The sequence below is a fragment of the Planococcus citri genome, chromosome 1, assembly GCF_950023065.1.
Source record: "Planococcus citri chromosome 1, ihPlaCitr1.1, whole genome shotgun sequence".
In the NCBI taxonomy this organism is placed as follows: domain Eukaryota; kingdom Metazoa; phylum Arthropoda; class Insecta; order Hemiptera; family Pseudococcidae; genus Planococcus; species Planococcus citri.
In genome coordinates, this window is record NC_088677.1 from 54,659,319 (window position 1) to 54,684,154 (window position 24,836).

The window sequence follows — 24,836 nt, forward strand, 5'->3', positions numbered from 1 at the left end:
CGGATTCGAATCTACAGCAGTCTCGAAATAGGTAGGTAAGTCAAAAAACGTAGTTTGAGGTGTTCGCAGTTTTTTCCCCTCCCAAAGTAGGTAAAATTTTGAGCAGCTGGAATGCAGATTTAACCCACAATCCACATTTCAAAATGAATTTTCACGAAAATTAAAGGATTCTGTGCACCAATACTTTCGTTAGGTACGTATGTACGAAAAAATCGAGTACGTCGCGGAAACAACCTTGAAACTCGACAATTTTAAATTACTTTTGGAAAATTTTGGCCGACATTACTCGCGCTTAGCCATTAACGTTCAAGTAATTTCAACTATTCGCATTGATTCTAGAAGAAAATTAAATACGTAGATAAGTAATTCCAGTATTTCGATTATTTTACAAAACGGAATCCGTTCTCTACGCACAAGACGTCTATTTTTACTTGAGTACCTACTTATGAAAAAACGGATTGTATTAATTTTAATCAAGCCGGTATACCTGAATTAAAGCGAATTTTTCACCATGTTAATTCGTCTAATGTAACTATTTTCGCATACACATTTAACCTGTTTCCTCGGATTGCCTTGTTTTTTGTGACTCGTTGTGTGTTACATAATTAAATAAAATTTTAAATGAAGAATACACCAGTTTCACGCGTAACATTTTTAACCGAATCACCTTGAAAAATATTCTTGGCTTTCGTTGTAAATAAGACTGCAGCTTTCGTTGAATTAATGCACCGATATACTAGAATGGAGTAAAATTTGCAGAAGTTGCACATCTTTTTTGGGGGTTTCATTCCAACACCGTACTCCGATGACCTAACAGAACAGAAAAATATCACATAGGTGAGATTAAGACATTTGAACGTGCAAATAAATCGACATGGTAACAAGATGGCATTATTTTTTGACAAATAAGTACATATTTACAATAGGTACTATCCAAGTACATATACCTACTTAATTACTAATGTACTTGAAAGGAAGTAGACATTCAATTATCTCAGTCGAATTGATGTGCTAAATTACATAATTAAAAATAAATTTCAAGAGTCGTATTGTTATTTAAACGTTTCCAACAGGTATAATTACGGTACACCTCGAGGAGTGACTTTTTACGTGTATTCGAGTGTTTATTTCAATGTTGAGGTAGTAATTACCACTGGCAATATTCCCGCATCGTCGTGATTTTATTACCATCGCGATGAGAATATATTTACACAGTAGTCAATAGCGAATGGACCACTGAAATGTACTCGCATACACTGATTAGTGAATAAGTTGATGATCGTTCGCGTGCATTTTTATTTTTTTGCATCCGTAATAATTTAGAATTAAAAAAATTTCGTGTAAATTAAAAACATCATGTTACGAGCGTTAATATTTGTGTGTTGTTGTTTTGCATTAATTACAAACGGTAGGTAATGTATGAGTGATTATTATTTTTACTTAAATGCGAGCCTATTATAAGTACTTGTACCCATATCGATAGGAAAATCTTTTTTTATCGGACCAAAATTGTGATAGAAGGAAATTTACCCAGATTTACGAACGAATAAGCACAATAACCACGAAAATGTATCAAATTTACTGGCTATTTTATGTGGTATCTTTAAAGGTCCCTTTGGAGGGTGCGTTCGACACTCTCAAAAGTAGGTACACGAGACTACCAAATGACCCCGATCAATATTCAGTTTTTAATGAAAGATTGGTAAAATCTAGACCAACGTCCTTTGAGAATATACTCGTAGAAGATAGGCGAATTGCTGCACTGATCGTCGGGCCACCGAGCAAATGAGTTTTTGGTTCCATGAAATGAGATACGGTGTGTTCTCGACTACAACGGCTTGTACGAGTGAAATGGAAAAACTTTTATCCTGCGTATTTGCCGGTTATGCAATTTTATTAACGTGGGACTATGTTCTCGTTGATTATATGATTAATCTGCAGGATCTACTTATTGCAAAAATATCGGTACCCAAGTAGATTTTACTACGAGTATAAAAAAATTGGAATACTTATTTTACATAATAAATTGTAAGTATACTTGGAACAAAAAAGTGCAATACGTTTTCTATGACTTTTTCCAATGCGTTAGACAATATAAAACAAAATGTAAGGAATAAATCAAAAACCTAAATTGTTTTGACAAATGAATAAATTTGGGATTGGCTTTGAGAACATTAAAACATGTTGATGCTAAACGTCAAATCAGTACAAATCTTTGCATATACTTAACTAACGTCAGACTCACCTACTCCAAAGTAAAGCACTGACGGAATCTATCTCAAACTTCAAACCAAATTTAAATAAATTTTTCAGTTTCCGGAAACCCCACCAAATTTTTGAGTTTTGCTTGATAACAGTATTCTACATATTTTCTCTAATAACCAAAGTCCTCCGGATTCTCCAAACTTAATCTTTGTAATCTTTCCCAGACATATTCAAACTTTTCAATTCTTTTCGCCAAACCTAATTTAAAACTTTTGCATTCGCAAATCTAGACAAATTTTCTACTTTTTCCAAACCTACCCAAAGTTTCCAGGGTCTCCAAACTTGACCAAAAATCTGAACTGAAGTTTTTGCATTTGCAAACCTGACCATATTTTTTAGTTTTGTCAAAAAAAAACTAACAAAGATTCTCAAAAGTTACCTGGTGTAAGTCGGAGTTTTTTTTAACTCCAATTCAGATTCAACTTTTCGTTTGATTCCTTTCGTCATCAATTCAGAATTTGATTCTTTTTTAAAAAGAGTTTTGAAAAAGTTGAGTTGGCCTATTTCAATTAACTCTCTTCAAAATGAGTTAAATCGACTGAAGAGTTGATTCATTTCTAAAAAGAGTTTTCCCAGCCTTCCTTACTTTAAACATTATTTTTTGTACTCGAAAAATAAGAATTATTAGAAGCTTGAAATAACATTGTTTCCTGCTTTGATACAAATAAATCAAGTCTATCAGAATATGCATCTTTTTTGTATTTTTTTTTTTTTTTTTCATACCTAACAAAAAGCAATGAGAACATTTTGGAAATTGGAAAAAATAAATTGGCGTTGTTGTACTGATCGGTACCTCTACGTATATTATTGATAAGCTAAATGAGCAAAAGCCAACTCAGAGCGATGTTCAATGCATAGTGTACATTAAATAGAATGAAATTCTAGCTGCCAGCCATGCAAAATACCCGGGTAGGTATTCATCTTGACTCTAGTCTTATCTGGTGGAACCAAATTGATCAGAAGAAAACCCTAATCAACTTAAAACTCTGCTTAATGTACCTACTGGTTGATTGGACATCATTCAAAAATGAAGATTGAGAGTAAAAGGCTAATTTATCAAATGATAATTAAACCCGTGTGGACATATAGGATACAAGTTATAGGGATGTGCTAAAGCATCAAATCGTAAAATCATCCCATCTGTTTAAAATAAAACTTTCAGAACAATTGCTGGAGCAAGATGGTTTCAAACAAATGTGGATAGATGAAGTTGTTCGAGATTTTGCAACAAAGCATGAGAAACGACTTCATGTGCACATCATGTCATCAACCCAGTCAACCCAGAGGCAATTTACATAACTGTTAGATACTACATAAGTATATGTAGTATATTGGTTAGGCGTCTTAAAAGTCAAAAGCCTCATGACGTCATGACTAAGTGATTTAGTACTTGTATAATGTTATGTACAGGGTGTTCCAGAATAACCTTTCACATTTTGGTGAGCACTGATCTGCGTTCAAATGGTGTTAGGGGAATGGTAAAAGCGGTTCCAGGTAGCCAACACATGCCGAATTATGTTTCAGTATTAATTTTTTACCATGGAGAAGTGGACGGCTGTGCAGCGCGCTTTTATTGTAAAGGCCTTTTTCAAAAATAATGACTCTTACATTAGTGCAATTCGTGCCTTCCGCAAACATTTTAAACTTACCGGTAAAAGTGAAGTGCCATCGAGGCCAACAGTGAAATTATGGGTAAAAAACTTCGAGAAAACCGCTCATGCTTGTAAAAATAAGCCTACAGGTCGGAAAAGATCAGTAAGAACGCCAGAAACAACGGACCGAGTAAGGCATTCAGTACAGACTACCCCTACCACTTCAATACGTAAACGAGCGTTAAATTTAAAAATCAAACCAACTTCTCTGCAACGAATTTTATCTGAAGACCTCAGTTTCCATCCATATAAGATTTTAATCATTCAAAAGTTACAAAAAACTGATTTTGTGAGAAGAAAATCATTTGCCGAGGATATGCTTACAAGAATTGATACTGGTGAGATTCCATTGAACTCGTTACTCTTTACTGATGAAGCTCATTTTTATCTAAACGGTGATGTGAATAAACAAAATATGCGCTACTGGTCGACAGAGAATCCGATGATAATACACGAGAAACCTCTACACTCCGCTAAGTTGACTGTTTGGATGGGCGTGGCTAAATTCGGTATAGATCCCGCGCACACTGTCATGCGAAGTTAACTAACTTATATCACAGACGTACTACGTTTGACGTGACAATTATAACTCACCTCGTGTAAGCCCGCCTTTTCTCAATAACCGAAGCGTGGCACAGACAAAAATAATGAGAACAGAATCAAAAAATCCACTTTGAAAAAATGCATCGGGAGGAAGGCGATTCTGAAACTACGCAAAATTCTGAACAAAATGGCGTTTTGAAAATTTTTCCGCGACCCCCCACTTCCTCTCCCATTGCGACTTGAAAAATCAATTTTCTCCAATTTCTTGAAAAAATGAAAAAATTGAACCGGAGGAAGGGGATATTTAATGTACTTGATTAGACGAGCAAAATGGCGCATTCACAATTTTTCTACCCCCCACCCTTTTCTCTCCCACTATCCGATGTTTTTTCGATTTTTAAAAAAACATCGGATAGTGGGAGAGAAAAGGGTGGGGGGCAGAAAAATTTCAAATGCGCCATTTTGCTCGTCTAATCAAGTACATTAAATATCCCCTTCCTCCGGTTCAATTTTTTTGTATTTTCTTCATGTTCCCCCCACTCCACAAAAACATCAGGTAGTGGGAGAGAAAAGGGTGGGGGGTAGAAAAATTGTGAATGCGCCATTTTGCTCGTCTAATCAAGTACATTAAATATCCCCTTCCTCCGGTTCAATTTTTTCATTTTTTCAAGAAATTGGAGAAAATTGATTTTTCAAGTCGCAATGGGAGAGGAAGTGGGGGGTCGCGGAAAAATTTTCAAAACGCCATTTTGTTCAGAATTTTGCGTAGTTTCAGAATCGCCTTCCTCCCGATGCATTTTTTCAAAGTGGATTTTTTGATTCTGTTCTCATTATTTTTGTCTGTGCCACGCTTCGGTTATTGAGAAAAGGCGGGCTTACACGAGGTGAGTTATAATTGTCACGTCAAACGTAGTACGTCTGTGATATAAGTTAGTTAACTTCGCATGACAGTGTGCGCGGGATAGTGGGACCGTATGTGTTTGATGAAACGGTGAACGGTGAGAGGTATCGCAAAATGTTAAACGAGTTTCTCATTCCTGAATTGAAACGCAGACACAAGTATAGAGTTACTTGGTTCCAACAGGATGGCGCTACCTGTCATTCCGCAACGGACACGATTTCTTTATTGCGTGAGCATTTTGGTCATCGAATAATTTCGCTGAACACAGAAATTTCATGGCCACCTCGATCCCCTGATTTTTCAGTATGTGATTTTTTTTTTATGGGGTTACCTCAAGTCAAAAGTATATCAAGATGATCCTAGGACTCTGAAACAGCTCCTAGATAATATTATTCGTGAATCAAGACTGATTAGAAGAGAAATGCTCAACAAAGTGTTCAATAATTTTAAAAAACGTTTGGTCGATTGTGTCAAAAATGATGGAAAACATCTTGGTGGAATAATTTTTAAAACTTAATTTATAATGAAAACTCAAATATATGGTCTAAAAACGGCACATTTCTACTTCATTTTGGTTATAAAAAAATTTCCGTAACCATTTTTCTCTCAGAGCTACTAATAAAACAAAAGTGAAAGGTTATTCTGGAACACCCTGTACAAGCAGAGTTGGTTCACTGGAACCAACAACCAATCTGCACATGTCACTTTATCATTGAATACCTAAGTTAAATATGTGACTTATTTAGGAAACATCGTAATGATTGTAACATTAAATCAGTTGGAAAAAAAATTATACCTAAGTCTTAAAATTTTTAATAATTGAGCTATAAAAATATCTCACACTTTCAACCTTAAAAATCACTGCACACTACTCCTGAAGTGAAGGTGAATAAATTAATACCTACCCTACCTACCTATTACTTTAACATTTGAATTGTACGATTTTTTGAAACTGTGTGCACATCATTTACAAATTACAAGCAGCATTTCCGTTCATTTTTTCTGGTGTGTCCAACTTTACGTCTTATCTCATGTCTTGCGTCCAAATTGCCTGTAACTTGAAAATAATAGGTACCCCTTTTTCTCAGTGTTTTAAGAACGTAAAAAACCAGCGATTACATTCCAATAATAGTATCTCCAAAGATGCGAATTTTTAAAACATATAAATCCACACGTTGACGTCAATATGTTACTTTTACAGGTCACTTCCAACTGAGTTGTCCTGAAAAGAACGGCAGATACGCGACAAGTCAATGTGACGCCTACATAGAATGTGTGAATGGTGTAGCCGAACGCAAGCTGTGCCCGGATGGTCTTCTTTTCAACGCTAATGGGGCATTATTTGGCTACCCTTGCGGATACCCGATAGATGTAGATTGCGAAGGAAGAAGCGCCCTTCGTGAGTGGTACACTATTTTCGTGTTTTTGTTTACAACACAAAGCAGAAGAAAGCGTACACACGATGGTATTATTTACGAAAATCGACCGTAACGTGTATATTTATCTTTTCATGTAACGTACCTACTCGTACAACGCAGAGGAACCTCAATCGACTGAAAATTGTCCTCGTCAGTTCGGATACTTCAGAATGGGAGATCAAACCCATTGCGGACAATTTGTAAATTGCGCTAATGGCGAAGGATTTATTTTCAATTGCCCGGAAGGGTTAGCTTTCGACGAAAGAACTTATAAATGCGACTGGCCTGACCAAGTTCCCTCGTGCGATGCCGAAAGTAAACCATCGTACCTATTTCGACTAAATTCGTCCAAATCTACAAGACCAATATTATCTATTAATTTGCTCGTTTTTCCTCAGGTTATCTAGGTTTCGCGTGCCCTTTGAACAGCAACAGTATATCAGAAAACGATCTTCAACTGTACCCTCATCCCTCGGACTGTCAAAGATATTTTGTATGCCAAAATGGCCGTCCAAGGTTACAAAGTTGCGGCAAAAAGCGAGCATTTAATGATATTTATGGAGTATGCGACGGAATCGCCAACGTTACCAGATGGTAATTTTTCTTTTTTAAAAGATTGAGCAATGTCGCGATCACAAAGCGGAAAAAAAATTAAATAGGTTGCTACGTAGTAGGCTGTGTAAGTACATACGAAACAAGCACGATAGAGAGGGTAGATCAGGGAATGATGATGAAATTAACGTATTCAATTTGAACCCTTATTTTGCGTGTTAGGTTTTTTTGGCTCTGGATATACCTACTGAGAACTGCGCGATGCACGTGGCTCGATAATTGAACGTTCATTTAGTTATACGCCTACATAAACCTTAATTATTTTTTTAAAAAATGAAATAATCTCAATAAACTCCCTGCATTTGTTTAATTATACCTATAACTAGGAAAGTGCGCTAAATGCTGAAAAAACACGAGATTTGATGCCATCTCATCAGAATAGGAAAACTAATTAATATACTGTTCATTACCGGATATGAATATGATACTAATAATTATAAGAAAAAGAATACTTATTAATTAGGTACGCGTGTAAATGTTCTAGTATAGGAGTATTTTTTGCAAGATTGACTGGCGAAAAAATATTGGATGATGCGTTCGACCAATTTTCGCATATTGAAGGGAAAAAATACGTAGAGATTCCTGTTTAATCGAGGAACTTTCATTTTCATGAAATTCGATTCCAATTTTTGAAAAAAGTTAAATTATGATTTTGGGGAAGGATGATTATATTGTTTTTGAACTGGCTATTCTTTTGAGAAAAATAGTATGAGGAAATATTGTGTAAGAGGAAGAAAGAATCCAAAGTCCAAAGTTCATCAAAAATGGTGAAAAATAAATTTCGATACTTGAAATTTTTGCTGGCGGTGTATTTTGGAATCCTCTTTTGAATACCCTTTGTTCGATTCAAAAATTTTGGTGTGGGTGGGATACTACCCCTATCGAGAGAAAAAGTTAATTCTATTTCTGTGGCCTGATATTCATTCTTTTGAAACAGCAGGGAAGCAAAAATAACACCAGTCGTTTTTCCTTATAGCGATCAGTAGCGTACCCCCTTGGTACACGAAAAGTCGAAAAAACAGTACATTTTTCCAAATAAGTATTCCATTACTTTTTTGATGGAACGAGGCAACGTTTTTTCATAGTCAACACTTTTTCAAATTTTTGTTAGTTCATTATCACGCAAGAAGAAATTAAAGAAAAATGAATAAACATTTCTAAAAAAGAATAGAATGAACGGAATAAGTAATGTCAAAATTTCACATTCGCTAAGCATTTTTAATCTGCCAATTTGCTAACTCTACGTCTGTATTTTCATTTTTATTTTTTATTTTTTTAAAATTATTTAGCTATACCTATATACTCATTTTAATTTGATAAAACTTATGTTACAGCGCCAATTATCGATTCCCTGATGATGAGTAACCATGGAAAATTTTACAATATGATATTCAACCTAAGCATCATCATTCAGGAAGATATTAAGTAATCCAATTTCAGGAACACCCAAGAACATTTTTACTCAACTTGAAGAAGACAAAAAATTGTATCTATGAATATAAATCCCCCCTCCCTAAAAAATTGAAATGCTTGGTGGTTATAAAAAAATAAAATACAGATCTGATCCAATCTTCGTTTCAAAAAAATAATAATAGGCTTACTTGAGTGTTTCTACTTTCTTTAAAATGGTTATACGTAATTCATGGTTTATTTTTTGTATTCGTTTTGTTGTTTTTTTTTTGGTTTTTTACTTTTTTTTAAAACATAGTGCAATGAAGGAGAATAAAAGTTACATTTTTATTACCATGTTAAATATATTTTCATGATAAAGAATTCTTTTCAACAATTAAACTGAACAATACGAATCTATTGAAAAAAGGATATTACCTGCCTATTACAAAATCGACCTTTTATTCAATCGTTTGACCACTTGTAAGGACCAAGCAGGAATAACATTTCACTAAAGGTTGAAATTAGAGGGGAGAGGACTAAGAGGTACTTCGCCTATGCATGTAGGTACTGTGTAACTTATAATAGGACTTCTATACAACTAGACAATCCTAAAGTGTACAGAAAAATAGCATGCTACAGTACTCTCCGTCTCCTTCCACACTCGAACTCGTACCCACTCACTTAATTGGGGTAAATCAAACAAGAAAAAAAAATCATTCATAATCAAAGTTACCTACACCAGAGGCAAACTTCCCGAAAATTTTTAATTAAAACCTAACGATGAGCTTTATTTTTAAATCAAACAAGTTCATAATACTTCGCAATGGAAAGTAAGTACATATTATGAAAAACATTCAAAAAAATCCATAAAACACGAAAAACGTACTATTTGATATAATTCTGACATTGATAAGAACGATTGTTTTGAAAATAATACGAAACCGGTCTACCTAGTAATTTCCGTCTGCATAAAAGACTCTCTCGTTTGCATTACAATTTTGTGTGCGGCCTTCGCGCTACAAAAGTTTTATGTCCGAGTTAATTAATTAAAAATTAAAACTTAACTTTGTTATTCGTTAATGAATTACCTAGGTGTAGGTGATTACGTACAGGGTAAGTAACAGTAACGTAGTCCACACACGGATAAATAAAAAGAATAACAGTAGGTATTCTCTCTTTTACTTTTTGGTAAATATTCAAAAATTTACTGCTGATAGGTAAAACTGCCAGAGCCAAACACTCCTGACTCGAATTTTAAAAAAAAACTCAAAATGTTAAAAAGTCGGTCAAATAGATCCGAATCGAACTGAATGAAGACTTTAAACCCAATCTGATTAATCAACGCAACAAATATTTGAGCACGAAAGCTTCGAGTACCTACCAATTTAAAAAGGCTCAGATAATAATAAATTCGCGTATCTATACCTATTTGTAATCGTATCACCGCGAACAATATTTGGCAAATATTCAAATAACGTGGCGAGAAATGATTTATAATAATAGTCTTTTTTACACTGCGAAAACAATAGTCAAATACTCATATTTTTCAGCTTCCAATCATATATCTTATGTTCGATTAATTAATATAGCCATCCGTACCCTGTTTTGAAAATATATTACGAGAGCGTAGAAAGCATAAATCACCCTTGTAATCATTTCAAAATATGAAATTAATTCGAAAATTAGAGATTTTATCATCAAATTTTTTTTTTTGGCTGTTTTTTAGTGTCATCATCAAAAAAAATTTTTTTTTCGTTGTTTTATTAGGACTAAATCACATGAATTGGTAGGAATGAAGACATACTAAAGCCACTAAAGGTTATTTCATATCCCATAAAATTTTGTAAAATGGTGCCTGCTAATTTTCAAGTATATTGGTAGGTAAATGAAACAGGTGTTCGATTTTCAATTTTACCTACCTAGATCAGGGATTTGTATACCGACCAGAGTCATGGCTATCATACTTTGAAAATCTTGATGTGCGAATCGATAGGAACATTTTTCAAAACCCACAATTTATCACGTTTTACCATCAAGTTGAGGTTTAAAATAATAAAAGTGAATGCTAAAATTGTGCATTAGTCATGATGGAATCCCCAAGTAGATCCTCAAATATGTACAACCCCACAAAGCAGGAAAAGCAGATGAAGGCCAAGTAGGAGACTCAGCGATAGTAACGATGTACTCCAAATTGCCTTCCTTCTCAGTAAAGCCCGCGCCATAGCACACACGCCAACCAACCTAACGCTGATATAGACAACCACGATGACGACCACTGACATCCTGAAATAAAATTCAAAATTACGAATGATTCATTTTTTTCAGTTTAAGGGCTCATTTAATCGAAAGGTTGAGGGCGCTTTACAGAAAAATTCAGATGGGCAAATGCAACTCTGGAACTCAATAGGGAGGGGGGGGGGAAGGGAGGGCTCACATAAAAATGCCAATTTTCCACACATTAGGACAGAAAGTTATGTCATGTAAAACATGGAATCTTATTAATCAAATCGAATACTGTGAATGAAAAAATGAGCAGAGAAATCATAGAAATGAAATAATTGATTGGCAATTTTCGATTCGATAGATAGGCCCCCATCATATTTCATTTCCAGCGATTCTCAAACATTACCTCGGAATCGATCTCTAATCCAAAATCACGACATGCCAGAAAAAAAAACAGGTAAGAATTAGACAAATGCATTCGTTTGCACGTAAATTTAAAAAAAATCTCAACCAACGCAAAAGAGCAATAAAAACCTTAACCCAGCAGACTTCCACCAACAGGTGTGAAAAAGAACGACGTTTTAAAAGCGAATCGAAAAACATATAATTAAAAAGACATTTCAACCCTTGCAATAGGTGAAATTACCTAGGTATAAAAATAAACGAAAACTCGAACAGGAAAACAATAATGTTTACTGCGACAAATTAAATCATAATTTTCAAAGTTAGCGAACCGATTAGCAGATGAAAATATATCAACGGGCGACACGACGCGCCGGAATGGGTCGGATACGTATAGTAGTACAAGTTATACAGCAACGTAATAATAATAACACGGTGCAAAAAAGATACGGCGACGAAGAGTGAGATTAAACAAAGCGAAATGAAATGGTATAAAAGTAACGAAGAAAGGAGTAACTATAGGGATAATTGAATGAAGTTAAATGAGAGTTGAAACGAGTTCGCGGTTAAGGTGATAACAATATAGGTACGAGGTGTACGCGAGCTCTCAATGAACACAAAATGTTGAGTAGAAGGCTGATGTATGGTGTTATTGGTCTTTTTTTGTACGGCACGATTGGCTCGTTAAGAAATCAAATAAAAATAGAAATTTATCAAAACAAGTTCACCGGGTCAAATGCGAAAATTTTTTATCGTCGTGTACGCTTCGGCTTTGGCAAATTTCTAGATTCGAGTGTACCGTACGCACGTAGATCTAGGTCAGAAATTTAATTCGCGACCGAGGCAGAAGCGGTGGTACCGTTTTTAAGCCTGAAAAGTTACTCGCATCGTCTTCGTTAGTCGTAAATAAAGGCTCTCTACGATGATGTTCTGTTTTATGTAGCATTTGCGGTTGTTTTTTTTTCGCATTTTCACTCTGGGATTTTTTTTCTTATTTAATAATACGCCCGTATTAGGTACACATAATGCGATTACTCGAGTACAAGCCCCTCGAACTTCTCGCCCGCTGGCTAAAGGAACGGTTAACGGTCAGCTTTCTTGGTGTGTTTTTTTTTCGCTCGAAACACGAGCCGACAAAAGGGGCAAATGAGACAGAGGGACACGGTGCGGTGGAAGGACATTTATAGCCAAGGGACTTAAAAGAGGGGCGAACGTTAAAACTGACGGCCGGATACTGGCAAAGCAGTAAGCGCGCGGAATAGAAGAGGGTTTTTCTAAAAAATCGATGTCGATGTACACGGGCGTCCTACTGGGGATCCTTTGGCATCGTGTCCGTAAGGGCGAAGGGAGTCTGCTGAGAAGAGGCATTGCTGGGCCAAAACGATACACACCTAGAAGGCAAGTTTGAACGGCCCGGGCCTCGGGGGGAAGGGCTATCCCCTATTATAATTTAACGCAGTCGGTGTCGTCGTCGTCGGCGGCGAAACGCGCGGTGTGCGAAGTGGTAAAAGCGATGTCGGGCAGGCGGCGCGACTAGAACCCCATGCAAGTGGGGAATCGCTTCGTAATGCTCCCAGGCAGCGTCGTTCTTACCCTATAACGTGTACGTAGCACTCTGTACTCGGCTGTACGTGTGTCTATGTGTCTGTGAGAGAGCTTATTCCTTTTCTGTTTTTCGTCCGACGTCCCGCTTATTCGCGTCGCGTTTCGCTTCTCAGGCAGCCGAGCGTTGCTTTTTTTACGCGGTCTTCGGTCGACTCGAGAATATTTTTATTAATTTTGAACGTTTTTTTTACGTCGTTGTCGTCATCGTCTTCTTCGTGGTCGTCGTCGTCGTCGAGTAACTTGCGTAATTTTTCTCTCTTATCAATGATCATATGTTCTGAGTATACGTTCGTACGGAGTACCTATATCAAACGAAATGGAAAATGTTATCATTTTGAAGAATTTCAATTCGTTGTGTCGTCTGTGTCTAGTCAGCGGTGTTGAATTAATTAGTATATTCGGCGATGCTACTTTCGGCCTACGTTACGGAGATGAACCATTATCTGTGAAAATAACAGCGTGCACTTCGCTCGAGGTAATTATCTCACTCTCTTATACTATGAGTAATTTTAATTGATCGTCTAACGTTCTTCGTTTATTTTCGTCTGTAACGTTTCAAGTCTGGGTCTAATGTATTTTTTCAATGAGATCACACTCATTTAAGTTACCTACCTAGTGCACTTATTATGCAAACGATCACCGGCGAGTAATAACTTAACACATATTTACGTAACACTACTACCTATGTGTTCTCGTTGATAAACATAATATATTCTTCGTTCAAAGCTGAGTAGAATTCTTCATTTGTTTCAACACGTTTACATCTGTGCACGTTGAGTTTCAATTTGCTCGTTCGGCGCGTAGATGGAATAGCTTCCGCTGCTTCCATTCGTGTTATTTAAAGATGATTTATCTGAAAAATGATTGCGATTTATTCGGTGTTTTTTTTTCGTTTGTGTACTTGGAAAGGTAACTATCAATGTTGGAATCTTCGATTTGATATTTCTTTCTTGTAAATTGGTTTACCTATACTGACAATGTTATAATTTTTTGTTAGACTGTTTTCGAAACTTACGAGTACTTATACTATACCGTATTGTAAAGTCAATATTCAAGGCTTCAAGGGTACCATATAGGAATACGTACTCACGTTAACAAAACGGAGGTTTCTTAACACAAAAGACTGCCTGTGGTGTACCCTGTTCTCTCTGCGAAAGTGTTTCCTTTTTCTTAAGTAGCTATTGTGTGTACATCAGGACACTGGACATTAGGGTATGTCTTCTTAGCACGTCTAGGATTTTTGTTCTCCTCTTCATAGTTTCTTCTACGGATTAGTACTTTTCCCTTGAAAAAACTGTGCAAGAAACCAGCGAATATTAAAGTGATTGAAAACGAGATATAGAAATCTGGTGCCCAATTTTAAAACGATTACAGGTTGTTCTTGTTCTGTTCATTGTTTTTTTTATGATTATGGGAGCTACGAAGGATTGCTCCTTTATCCTTTATCTATATCCATTTATGTATTTTTAAATTAGGTCTTTAAATAATTAAATACTAACTGGTGTCTGGTTTTGATACTGTTGAAGTGCCATCTTCCATAATACATAGCCTACATATATAGCTAATCCTTTTACTTGACGACCGGTGATGAGTTTTCTTCATGAAATCTTTCGCTATGCTTTTGCTACACAACTGAAAATTGATAACAGGACAACGTAATCTTTCTGTTTTGAAGCATGAAGTAGTGAATTAAACTTACTTTTTATATTGATGTACTAATTGTTATCATCACGGGTAACTGGTGTTCTATTCTTTTTCTTCAATTCTGGTTCAAGACTTCAATACTGAAATTTTGAGTTTTCCATGAGATTCTGGTGTTCCATTTACTATTTTTCACTTCACCTCCTAACCCACGTGACTTTTTTTTTCTTTTATCAATGTCACGTGTTTACACAGTTTACACCAAAGTTGGCAAATTGCATTTTGTTTACATTACTCACCTTACGTCATAACGTGTTGCGCGTGTTTAAAAAAAAATAAAAATCGAAATTAATAATTACCTACCTACTTTTATTTCGCTTTCAAGTTTCATTTCAATAAAAAAGTAGGTTTTAATTTCGTTAAATTTCATTTTCACACCGGTGCAATTTTGAAGAAGAAAGCAAAGTTTGTAAGATCGCCAGATCGACAACTTCGTCTCATTCGTCTCCTTTATTAGCCTATAATCAGATGACTGACGCAACCGGTGTCCCGTTGATTAATAAAATGTCCTAATTTTTCTTCTTTTTTTCATGGTGGGATAGGATCGTGAATTTGTATCTCATTATCATCTTTTGTAACGTTCATCGATTGATTTCGAAGAACAAATTCTACACCTACTTAATGGGAAGGAAATAGGCCAAAGAGGGCTAAGAAGTACAGGGTGCCCAGAAATATCGTGAACCCCAAAGAAAGTTAAAAGTTTTTCATTAAAAATATAGGTTGGCAACGTGAAATAGATGCATATGATTGGTGGAATGTTATCTCTCCAGTCCAACAACCAATCATGTGCTATCATTATTATCAATCATTCATTCACTGTGACCAACCGAAGTATTTAGCAGAAAACTTTTTTAGGGGTTCACGATATTTCTGGGCACCCTGTAAGAGCTTGAGACGGTATGGGTATGGGTATGCTTTATGACCTCATGAGTGTGCTTTATTGGTAGCTTATGAATGATCAGCTTCAAAAAAATTATCAAACTTGAACCGTAGAAAATCTTGGTACATTTTTAATTTCTTATTTGAAAATATTTTTTAAGAAAAAAAAATCATTGTACCTAATTATATAAATAAAAGTCCACCATTGGAATTTTCAGTTCTCATTTTCTACAATATGTACTATGTAGTAGCAGTAGGTAAGTCTATGGAAATCACTTTCACTGAAGTGAAAAAACAAAATGTATTACGTTTATTTTGATAAATTAAGGTAAATAGGTAGATACATCATTTTTTCGCAAAAAATTATAAAAAAGTTAGAGATTTAAAAATTCACTCTTTTAAAGAAAGGAAACTATCGTAGATATCTAATCCTCGATATGATTTTTTCAATTTTGGTTTTCTCGTAGAATTTATTAAGAAGCTAGATTAGTTCTAGTACCTACTTACATTGAATCCTACAAACCATTTTGAAAATTTATTTTTCAGTTTCATCCACCCATCGAAATCAGATTTTTGAATTAGATGTATATTTTGACCACCTATTTGTAAAATTCGATACCTCGGATTTTTTAAACTCTCATTTTACCAATATCATCATTCTAGGACGCAATGATAAAAGTATGATACCTACCTATAAATGCAAAAACTGCACGTCATTTTTATGATAGAATGATTTTTTAAATTAATCAAAAGCTTTTTGATGTACGTATTAACTGAAAATATTATTCTCTTCATTAAGTTAATTTTCACTTCGCTACCCTTTTGTCTTTTTTTCATTTTTTTCCATGACGCGCGATGCAGTATAATGTATGAAATTGGACTGTCGTCGCTTCTTTTTGGGTTAACACAGGGGGAATTAATTTTCCATTTTTTTACTTTATGTGTGATATCGCATGCGCCATTTTTTCATATCCGTAAATTATCCTGTTTTGACCTAATTTTTATACACTTGTGAGACACCGAACGCCGCATTATACTCGAGTCTATTAAGTATATGCCATAAACTGCACATAATTTTGAAAGCTGTTCGAAAGGAAATTTTACGAAGTAATTGTACGCTGTTGTCAATCGACAAAAGTTGACTTTTGTATTAAAAGGTAAAGCTTTAGGTAGGTATGTCATGCATTTCCAATTTCGAACCTTGTCTGTAACAGCAAAATTGTTGATACCTATATACGAAGTTGTGTGAAATATGTCTAATACAGGGTCTCCAATAAAATTGCTGAGCACAGCTAGCGAGAATTTTCGTGAAAAAATATGGGTTGGGAGCGCTGCGACATATCAAAACACATTGATCAATGTCGCCAACCCACATAAAAATTCTCACCTGCTAGCCCAATATTATCGGGGACCATGGAAATAGATAAGTAAGGTATTTTTTTACTTAATTATTCGATTGTTTGGTTTTGAAAAATGTGTAAAATTGTATACCAAGTTTAAAGTAATTCAAGGTTATATACCATAACCATACACAACAGACAGGCATTGGAACATACGATATGAACCGTATGAACGATATCTTACTTTTTATCATGTTGATATACTATATTTAAAATGCGATATAATATTTCCATTGGTGCCCATAATATTATAATACGAGTACATCTACATATACATCGTACTTCTATACCTAACTACCAATACATATATGAAATACGAAAGTGTGAAAGCGATAAATTCTACAGACTACAGAGTACCTACCTACACTTACCTACTTATGTAGTAAAACATCGACTGTATTAATTATTCATCATTGCGTGTGAATACACTATACTTCTGCCTATGGTGAATTTGTACATATGATAGATACCTCTACCTATATTTATGAATTCAAAATTTCCTCATTGGGTCCCCTCGGGTTTTGCATTGTTATTTTCGTTTATTGATTTTCATAAGAAACTACTCGAACCTTTTTTTTTTTTTTTTTGAGGAAGTAGGTTTGTCATAAGTACATATACCTAGTGGAAAATTACCCAGTTGGGTGTTTGATGGTGGGTTAATTTTACGGTTATGTTGGCGGTATGGCAGAGGTATTGGTATATTATGGCGGATGGTTAATAAATGATGCAGATGGCATGACACTTACATGTACGAGTACGTTTACGTTATTGACCTAAACAAATCTAACGTATAAGGTTACTTATATGTACACGAGCGCTTCCCAAAAACTAGACCAAGGTTAACTTTGACATGTGATGTTTGTTGAAATGTATGGGTATCTGTGCGATTTGAAATTATCGAAAATATCCACTGATTCTTCGGTTGGTAGGTATAGCACCTACCTATCATAAATTTTTAGTACCGGCGTTTTTTGTGCCACGATATTCATTATTTTTCAGTCGATACGTAGGTGTACCTGTATCTACCTATTTGCCATTTATACCATATAGGTATTATGTACCTCCATTTTGCTGATTAATATCGTCAAGTTTAGGTTTACATTAAAACAATGCGATCTGCAGTGCAAGTGGTTTATTAGCACGTTTTTGGTAGATACTCGAATATATACTTAGTTAAAGCATTAAATTTGAATTACTAGGTACTGTAACTACCCAGAGTAGTTTAACCATAAACTGAACCGTGGTTTCTGTTAGGTATAGCCATACTACGTGTTTTTTTGAACTTCGGTAAATTATCAAGCCGCGTCAATAGGTACCTTTAATTGAAACCGCATTTTTGACGAGCTTAGGCTCAGCGAGTCTACATGTACATACTCGTATATGATATGAATAGTTTAATCAGAGATTAATGTTGAAATCCACTTGCAAATTTAGATGTTTCTAACTCGTTTATGTTGAATGTGTTTTTGTAGGTCTGTGAAAATGACGAACTGCCGAATTTTATTTGTAAAACATGTTCTATGAAAATTGTCCGAGCTTTTGAATTCCGTCAGCAAGCTAAACGATCGGATGAGATTTTACGTCGATATGTACAAGATAAGGTTTGTGTTGCGATATGTAATATTATGTATCTACTTATGGGTACTGTTTTTTTCAAAACCTTTTCGGTTTGTTGCATTTAAATTAATCTACTTATTTCTTTCGGTGTTTTGTAGGAATATAAACAAAAGCAAGAAAATGCCGAAAAACAATTACAACAGGTGTTACTGAATAACAAAAATGGAGACTTATCGAATGAAGTATGTATAATGCATTATTTATTTTTGCTATAATTCGATAGGTACCTATAGACTAACTGGTTGGTTTCGTCTTCGAATAGATTACATATTCGGTTCCTGATATAATTCACCCGCCGCCTCTTCTCACAGCTCCAAATTGACCTAATATTGTTTTCAGGTTGATGTACATAAATAGGATGATTCGGAATATATTTTTTCAAAGTAATTGCTTGATAAAAATTTGACACATTGACGCAAAGGCCGTCATTTAGTACCTTTTATTTTCCATTTTATGTGGACACAAAGTTCAAAGGGGATGAAAGCTTATGAGGTGTCAAATTTCTTCGCTACATTTTCTTTTTTTTTTTTGAAGAATTTTCTCGCAGAAGTTTTGATTGTTGTTCAAAAAACATTATATGTACTTACCCGTTACAAATCTACAAAAAAAATTGAGGTGGGTAATACAACTAAAGGGTCAATTTTAATTTTTCTTTTTAAATATTTGTAAAATTTTTCACTTCTTCAGCATTGGGTGAAATGGTGCTATCTTAAATTTTTGAATTTTGAAACTAACGAGAAGAAGTTATTGCTTATGGTCTGAAACCCCTATAATAAAATTTTTAGGTTATTTAATGAAATTTTTCAAATTATTTTCTTGGAAAAATGCGGATTTTTAATTTTCCAATGAAATTTTTGGTGATTTTATGCACAGGTACAATTTTGAAAAAATATAGATATGTTACCTACCTATGTATGTATTCACTCGGTAACTCAGCGTGGCATTTTTCCCAACATTTTTTATGGCTGGAAGGTCTTACTGAATGCAAAAACTGTTTTTCTACGATTGTTCTTGTCCAAATTCTGAAATGGTCATTTTTGTTATTTATGATCAATTAAGGAACTGATTTCAAATGAATCACCAATGATTATTACTGTTTTCGAAAGAAAATGCAAAGCACAAAATAAAGGGGAAGCTGTTTTTTCAACAAAAAAAATACATGTAGGTATATTCGTTAATTTTTTTCAAGTTTTGAAAATCAACGTTTTTACAAGGAAAATTCTAAAAATAATTTTTTTGCATTATCTGAACGTTGACCCAATTTTATGAATTTCAGAAGTCTTTTTACGAAGCTTTCAAGCCTTCAAGTCCTTCATTTTTAATTTTTTTTAAATTGAATTAGGTATATCAGATTTTGTAATCGTAATCTGTGTTTATCTACCCAGTTTCAGTTTCCAACAGAAATGTCCCTCTTCTTGGCATTTTTCACTAATGAAAAATTTATTGCTAAAAATGATCAAAAAAGGATAATAATCCTCCCTCTTCTCCCCCTCGCCTTCACCTTCTCATGGAGTAGGAGTACAATGGTATGTCGAATTTCTTCTCATATTGAAGTATTGAAAAATAGTCAAAATTCACCTGGGAACTGGTCATTCGCCAATACAATTTAATTTCATGTCTATTGATGAGATCAATTCATTTCTATGAAGCGTAACAAATCGCCTAACAAAAAATGAATTCTTTTTAACGACCTTTCTAAATGTCTTCAGGTTGTCGCCGAAGAACTCGAAGTGGAGCCTTTAACATATTGCGTCAAAGTTGAACCAGAAGACGACGAAGATGAGAATTCCAATCTCATGGGCAGCGAAGACTGCAGTGAAGAAGGTAACGCTGAGCAAAACATCGTCGCCGATGTTGATCCACTCAACATGGAAGACGATGATTCAGAAGAGGATCAAGATCAAATGCAGAATCGGCCAATGCTAGGCCAAGAATTCGAACCTGTTTGGATGAATAATGGAAACGAGGAGAATGAAAACAGTGAAAATTCTAGTCAATGGATATGTCAATATTGTAATTCGAGTTTTCCAACCGAAGAAAAGTTCAATCGACACGCTTTAATACATACCTCGGTGAGTACTTTTCATTTTTTTTTTTTTTTTTTTTAAATTACCTACCTGACTTAATTACAGTAATTATCGAATATTTTGAGATCCGTGGTATAATTGAGTTTTTTTTTCTGCAGGAGCCACCATTCCCTTGTGATTACTGCGAAGAGAGTTTCGAATTGAGAACTGATTTAAAAGCACATTGGAGAGTGCATAGTGATGGTAATCCGCATATATGTCAAATGTGTGGAAAATCATTTCCAGACAGAATGTCGTATTTGAAACATTCTGATTTACACGATCAAGTGAAACCATTCCGATGCCCCGTCTGCCAGAAATCCTTCTGTTACGGATCTGATCTACGAAAACACGCTATAACTCATACAGGTACCTACTTACCTACTACCTACCTACTTCATATTCTGTACGCTAAGACGAACGTGTCATACTTCAAATTAGAATAAAGACAATTCTTTTAATAAAATTTCCATCATATTTTCACAGGAGTTCGTCCTTACGTATGCTCAGTATGCGGAAATTCCTTCACTCGGAGTACTAGTCTGAATAAACATTTACGAATGCATAACGGAAATAGGCCATTTTCGTGTTCAGCGTGTCCGAAAATATTTGGATCAAGGGGTGACTTGAAAAGGCACCAGATAATTCATAGCGGGATTAAGCCTTGGATATGTACTGTGTGCTCGGTGCCTTTTAACAGAAAAGATAAATTAGTCAGACACGAGAAACTTCATTCCGGCGAGCCGAGACCATTCCAGTGTTACGAATGTCCTACGTCGTTTAGTCGTAAAGAAGATTTAACGAAACATATTCAATTTCATCATTATAAACCGGTAATAGTACTTTTTGCATTTCTAGTGTTTCTCACAAACGCCTACAATAACCAACCCCGTACATAGAAACACCATTTATTTACAAACGTACATCAGTTACTCGAATGATTAAATTTTTTCGCAGCCTCCTAACATGGAAACATCCGCAACCAATAATACAGAAGAAGAAGCCATAGAAAACAGCGCATTGGACCAAATAAGCGTAAGTATTGATTCATATCTCTGGTTACATTTGATTTACAATTTTCTAAAATACTCGTACTTATTGTTCGTTTCGGGTACAGAAATCGGACCTAGAACGAGGAAATCGAACATTCAGAGCTTTAATTCGCGAAGCTTTCAGTGGTACTCAAACTAATGGCTGGAATCCTGCCCCTACAACGGTGAATGTTATAAATACCGCTGTCGTAGAACCTAAACCAGAAAACATTTTCAAATGCGACATTTGCCATAAGAAATTCTCGCAGAAACACTCATTGGATTCTCATAAAAAAATTCACACTGCCGTTAAACCATACGGATGTTCGATGTGCGAAAAATCCTTCTACAGAAGGCGCGAATTAACCAGACACGAGGCAGTTCACACCGGTTATAAGCCATTTTCATGCGGCGTCTGCGGAAAATGTTTTTCTCGCACGGATAAGTTGAATCGACACGTGCAAACGCATCAGTATAAAAGCGTATTTCGTAATCATAAATGCGAAGCTTGCTCTTTAAATTTTCGTACCGAACAAGAGTTATTGAAACATAAACCGCTGTGCAAACCTGAAATCAAAGATGACGAATTCTACCCTGAAGTTATCGTCAAATCAGAAGAAAACGACGACGACGCACAAATGGAAAACAAACCGATCGATATCAGTAATTTCAAAATAACTAAAAAGAACAAAGAATTAGATTCCAGGGAAACGTTGACCAAGTTGAATAAAAATCCTGAAATATTATTATTACCGATAATATAATTAAATGTTCTCTCTCGCTCCCTGTTGATCTAAAAAATAAGAGTAAAAATCTTGAAATTTTATTTTTTCAAAAGTTTTGGGTCAACTTTTATTTATTTATTATTAGGTACCTACCTTTTGTGATTTGCTAGTCTCGTAAATGGTCAGTCAATTTATTCTAATGTGTTATGTTATTTATTAAAAGTACTTGGGACCAGAAAAATAAAAACGAAAAACGTATCGAAGTACATATTATGCAGTATCATTTTAATTCAGATGCCTGCTTAAGGTGCCAAAAAACTGATGCAATGTATTCTCTATTACATATGACACTTGATTGATATTCTGGGTAAAAATTTCGTATTTATTACCAATTAGAATAGGTACTTGCGTTATTGGTGTTATTTTAATGTTCAGACTTTCAAGCATGTCTGTATACTCGTACAGTTATTTTTGAAAACTATCCAGCGCTTCAATTGTTTTAATTATTTTTTATATTTCGTGTAAATTTTGATTTCCTACTTGTTTAAAATGTGCTGTATATATAAGCCACTCAAAATATAAATATTTAATTTTGACGTTCAATCATTCTACGCATTTCATATGCCTATGATTAGTTATCTATGATCTGATTCCTCAATTCCTCATTATTAAATTTTCGGTAAATATTTTTCACCTCTCAGTACTTTCACATGAAATTCCCACTGCTGTTTCGTAAATAAGAATTATAATTCACTTTAAAACAGAAATTTCCCATTCCTTTTAAGTAGGCACTTATTCAAAACCTGCAATCTGCATTTTTTAAAATGAAAATTTTTCTCTACTCTTTCATGTTTTTTTTAAAAAAAATAATGCTTATAAATTTTATATTAATGTAGAGAACTAGAGATAGGTACTTCTTTTATTATCGATATGCATCTTGGGATTTAAAAAATTTCTCAAAAATAATGCAATAAAATTTCAAGTTATTCTGCAGAAAAAAAAACACTACAATTTACTTGAAATTTGGATATTGTTGTGAATACAGGGTGTCCCGCCTTGGAATAATTTCCTTTCATCAGCATAAGATCAGCAAATCATAATGAATTCATGCATAGATTTTAGTGTAGTTCTGAATTGAAGGAGTCGAGTTAATAAACCCAGTTTTTTTACTTCTCAAAACACAAGTTTTCAAAAGCTTTTGCTCTCGTTTCGCTCGGGCTTGTTTTGTTTTAATTTTTCAAAATTAGAATTTCTAAAAAAAAAATATATATACTCATAATTGATGTACTTGTGGCACCATTTTATATACTTTACACACGTTCAGGCACCAAAATTTACGTTGTGGCACCACCAAATGGTGCCACAACGTATTTTATTTAAAATCGTGTGGAATGTCATCAGGGCACTGCCAGGGGTCGTTAGGCAAATTTTTGTAATGGTGCCACAACGACATTTAAAAGTCCCTTTTAATATATTGGTAAAATTATATAGTCAACAGACGTTGTGGCACCATTTTCAGGTCTCATTTGTTTTCGATGTATTCTTTTGTAAAAATTCGTTGTAAAATGTTTCGATTAGATGATGCTGTTGCTTATACCCTTAATCATCACTCTATACTCATATAATATATAGGCACCAGTTGGTTTTTATTAATGAATAAACCGTTGCCAGAAAAACGCTCGCGTAAATGACTAAGTTTTCTTCACTTGCTACCTGGTGCCACAACGACATTCAACTAAATGGTGCCATAACGTTACAAAAGTAGATATTGATATATAGGAAAAATAAACTTCTCGCGTAAAACGTATAGTTTTTATGCCTCTCGAAATACAAATTTTCTAGAGCTTTCGCTTTCACTTGGGCCTATTCTCTTTTTTTTGTTTTCAAAATTAACATCCTAAAAAAATGTTTAAATTCTAAAATTTTAAAAACCAAAAAATAAACTCGCACAAAAAAAACATTGTTTTTAGTTCTATTATATTAAAATACAAATTTTAAAAATTTCCACCCTTGCTTCGCTCGGGGCTATTTTTTTAAATTAAAATATTTTTTTGTGGATTTTTTATAGGTAGGTAGGTAGGTAGGTAGGTACCTACTGGGTGTGTTTAGTTGCTAGGATTTTTACGCCCAGTGCCCAGTTGTTTCGTGTTTTAAAATAGAAAAATTCATATTTGAGCCTCGAAAAATCCGCAACAGAAAATGAAAATTTTTATAAGTCATGATAAGTCATGTAAATAGGTATGATATCAATTGGTAAAATTCGTATTTTTTCCTTAAATCAGTCAGCAAATTTCAGTTGAAGAAACCTCTACATATATGTACCTAGTTTAGTTCCGAAATGGGGCCAAATTATTACTTGTCTCGTGCCCGCATTAGCTCTCGACGGCCCTGCAGATGCAATAGA

General features: G+C 34.7%; 2 protein-coding genes and 1 long non-coding RNA gene across 4 annotated transcripts; 2 read left to right on the forward strand and 1 right to left on the reverse strand.

Annotated features, from left to right (window-relative positions):
* Window positions 1-1,136: 1,136 nt before the first annotated feature.
* Window positions 1,137-9,132, forward strand: LOC135832818 (protein obstructor-E-like). The gene is made up of 5 exons (XM_065346314.1): window positions 1,137-1,408; window positions 6,563-6,760; window positions 6,900-7,094; window positions 7,178-7,373; window positions 8,726-9,132. Exons 1-5 carry the CDS (start codon window positions 1,357-1,359, stop codon window positions 8,754-8,756), a joined length of 672 nt encoding a protein of 223 aa, XP_065202386.1. The 5' UTR covers window positions 1,137-1,356; the 3' UTR covers window positions 8,757-9,132.
* A 3,569-nt stretch (window positions 9,133-12,701) lies between these two features.
* LOC135832817 (gastrula zinc finger protein XlCGF26.1-like) lies at window positions 12,702-23,035 on the forward strand. 2 transcript variants are annotated; one of them, XM_065346312.1, is made up of 8 exons: window positions 12,702-13,488; window positions 18,466-18,594; window positions 18,709-18,792; window positions 20,320-20,682; window positions 20,796-21,045; window positions 21,163-21,509; window positions 21,634-21,711; window positions 21,794-23,035. In XM_065346312.1, exons 1-8 carry the CDS (start codon window positions 13,330-13,332, stop codon window positions 22,469-22,471), a joined length of 2,088 nt encoding a protein of 695 aa, XP_065202384.1. In that variant the 5' UTR covers window positions 12,702-13,329; the 3' UTR covers window positions 22,472-23,035. The 2 variants fall into 2 exon arrangements, with proteins under 2 accessions (XP_065202384.1, XP_065202385.1); XM_065346313.1 differs by lacking the exon at window positions 12,702-13,488 and adding an exon at window positions 13,724-13,922.
* Window positions 14,107-14,936, reverse strand: LOC135832819 (uncharacterized). The gene is made up of 3 exons (XR_010556379.1): window positions 14,713-14,936; window positions 14,513-14,645; window positions 14,107-14,307 (listed from the first exon to the last, which is right to left on the reverse strand). It is a non-coding gene; the product is annotated as an uncharacterized LOC135832819 (long non-coding RNA).
* Window positions 23,036-24,836: the final 1,801 nt, after the last annotated feature.

Excerpts from the sequence above, each read along its gene's own strand:
- LOC135832818 (XM_065346314.1), top strand. The coding sequence starts at position 1,357 with ATGTTACGAGCGTTAATATTTGTGTGTTGTTGTTTTGCATTAATTACA. Across the intron at positions 6,761-6,899 it reads CGAAGGAAGAAGCGCCCTTC|AGGAACCTCAATCGACTGAA; the intron begins GTGAGTGGTACA and ends CGTACAACGCAG. Across the intron at positions 7,374-8,725 it reads ATCGCCAACGTTACCAGATG|CGCCAATTATCGATTCCCTG; the intron begins GTAATTTTTCTT and ends CTTATGTTACAG.
- LOC135832817 (XM_065346312.1), top strand. The coding sequence starts at position 13,330 with ATGGAAAATGTTATCATTTTGAAGAATTTCAATTCGTTGTGTCGTCTG. Across the intron at positions 21,510-21,633 it reads AATTTCATCATTATAAACCG|CCTCCTAACATGGAAACATC; the intron begins GTAATAGTACTT and ends ATTTTTTCGCAG. Across the intron at positions 21,712-21,793 it reads GCGCATTGGACCAAATAAGC|AAATCGGACCTAGAACGAGG; the intron begins GTAAGTATTGAT and ends TTTCGGGTACAG.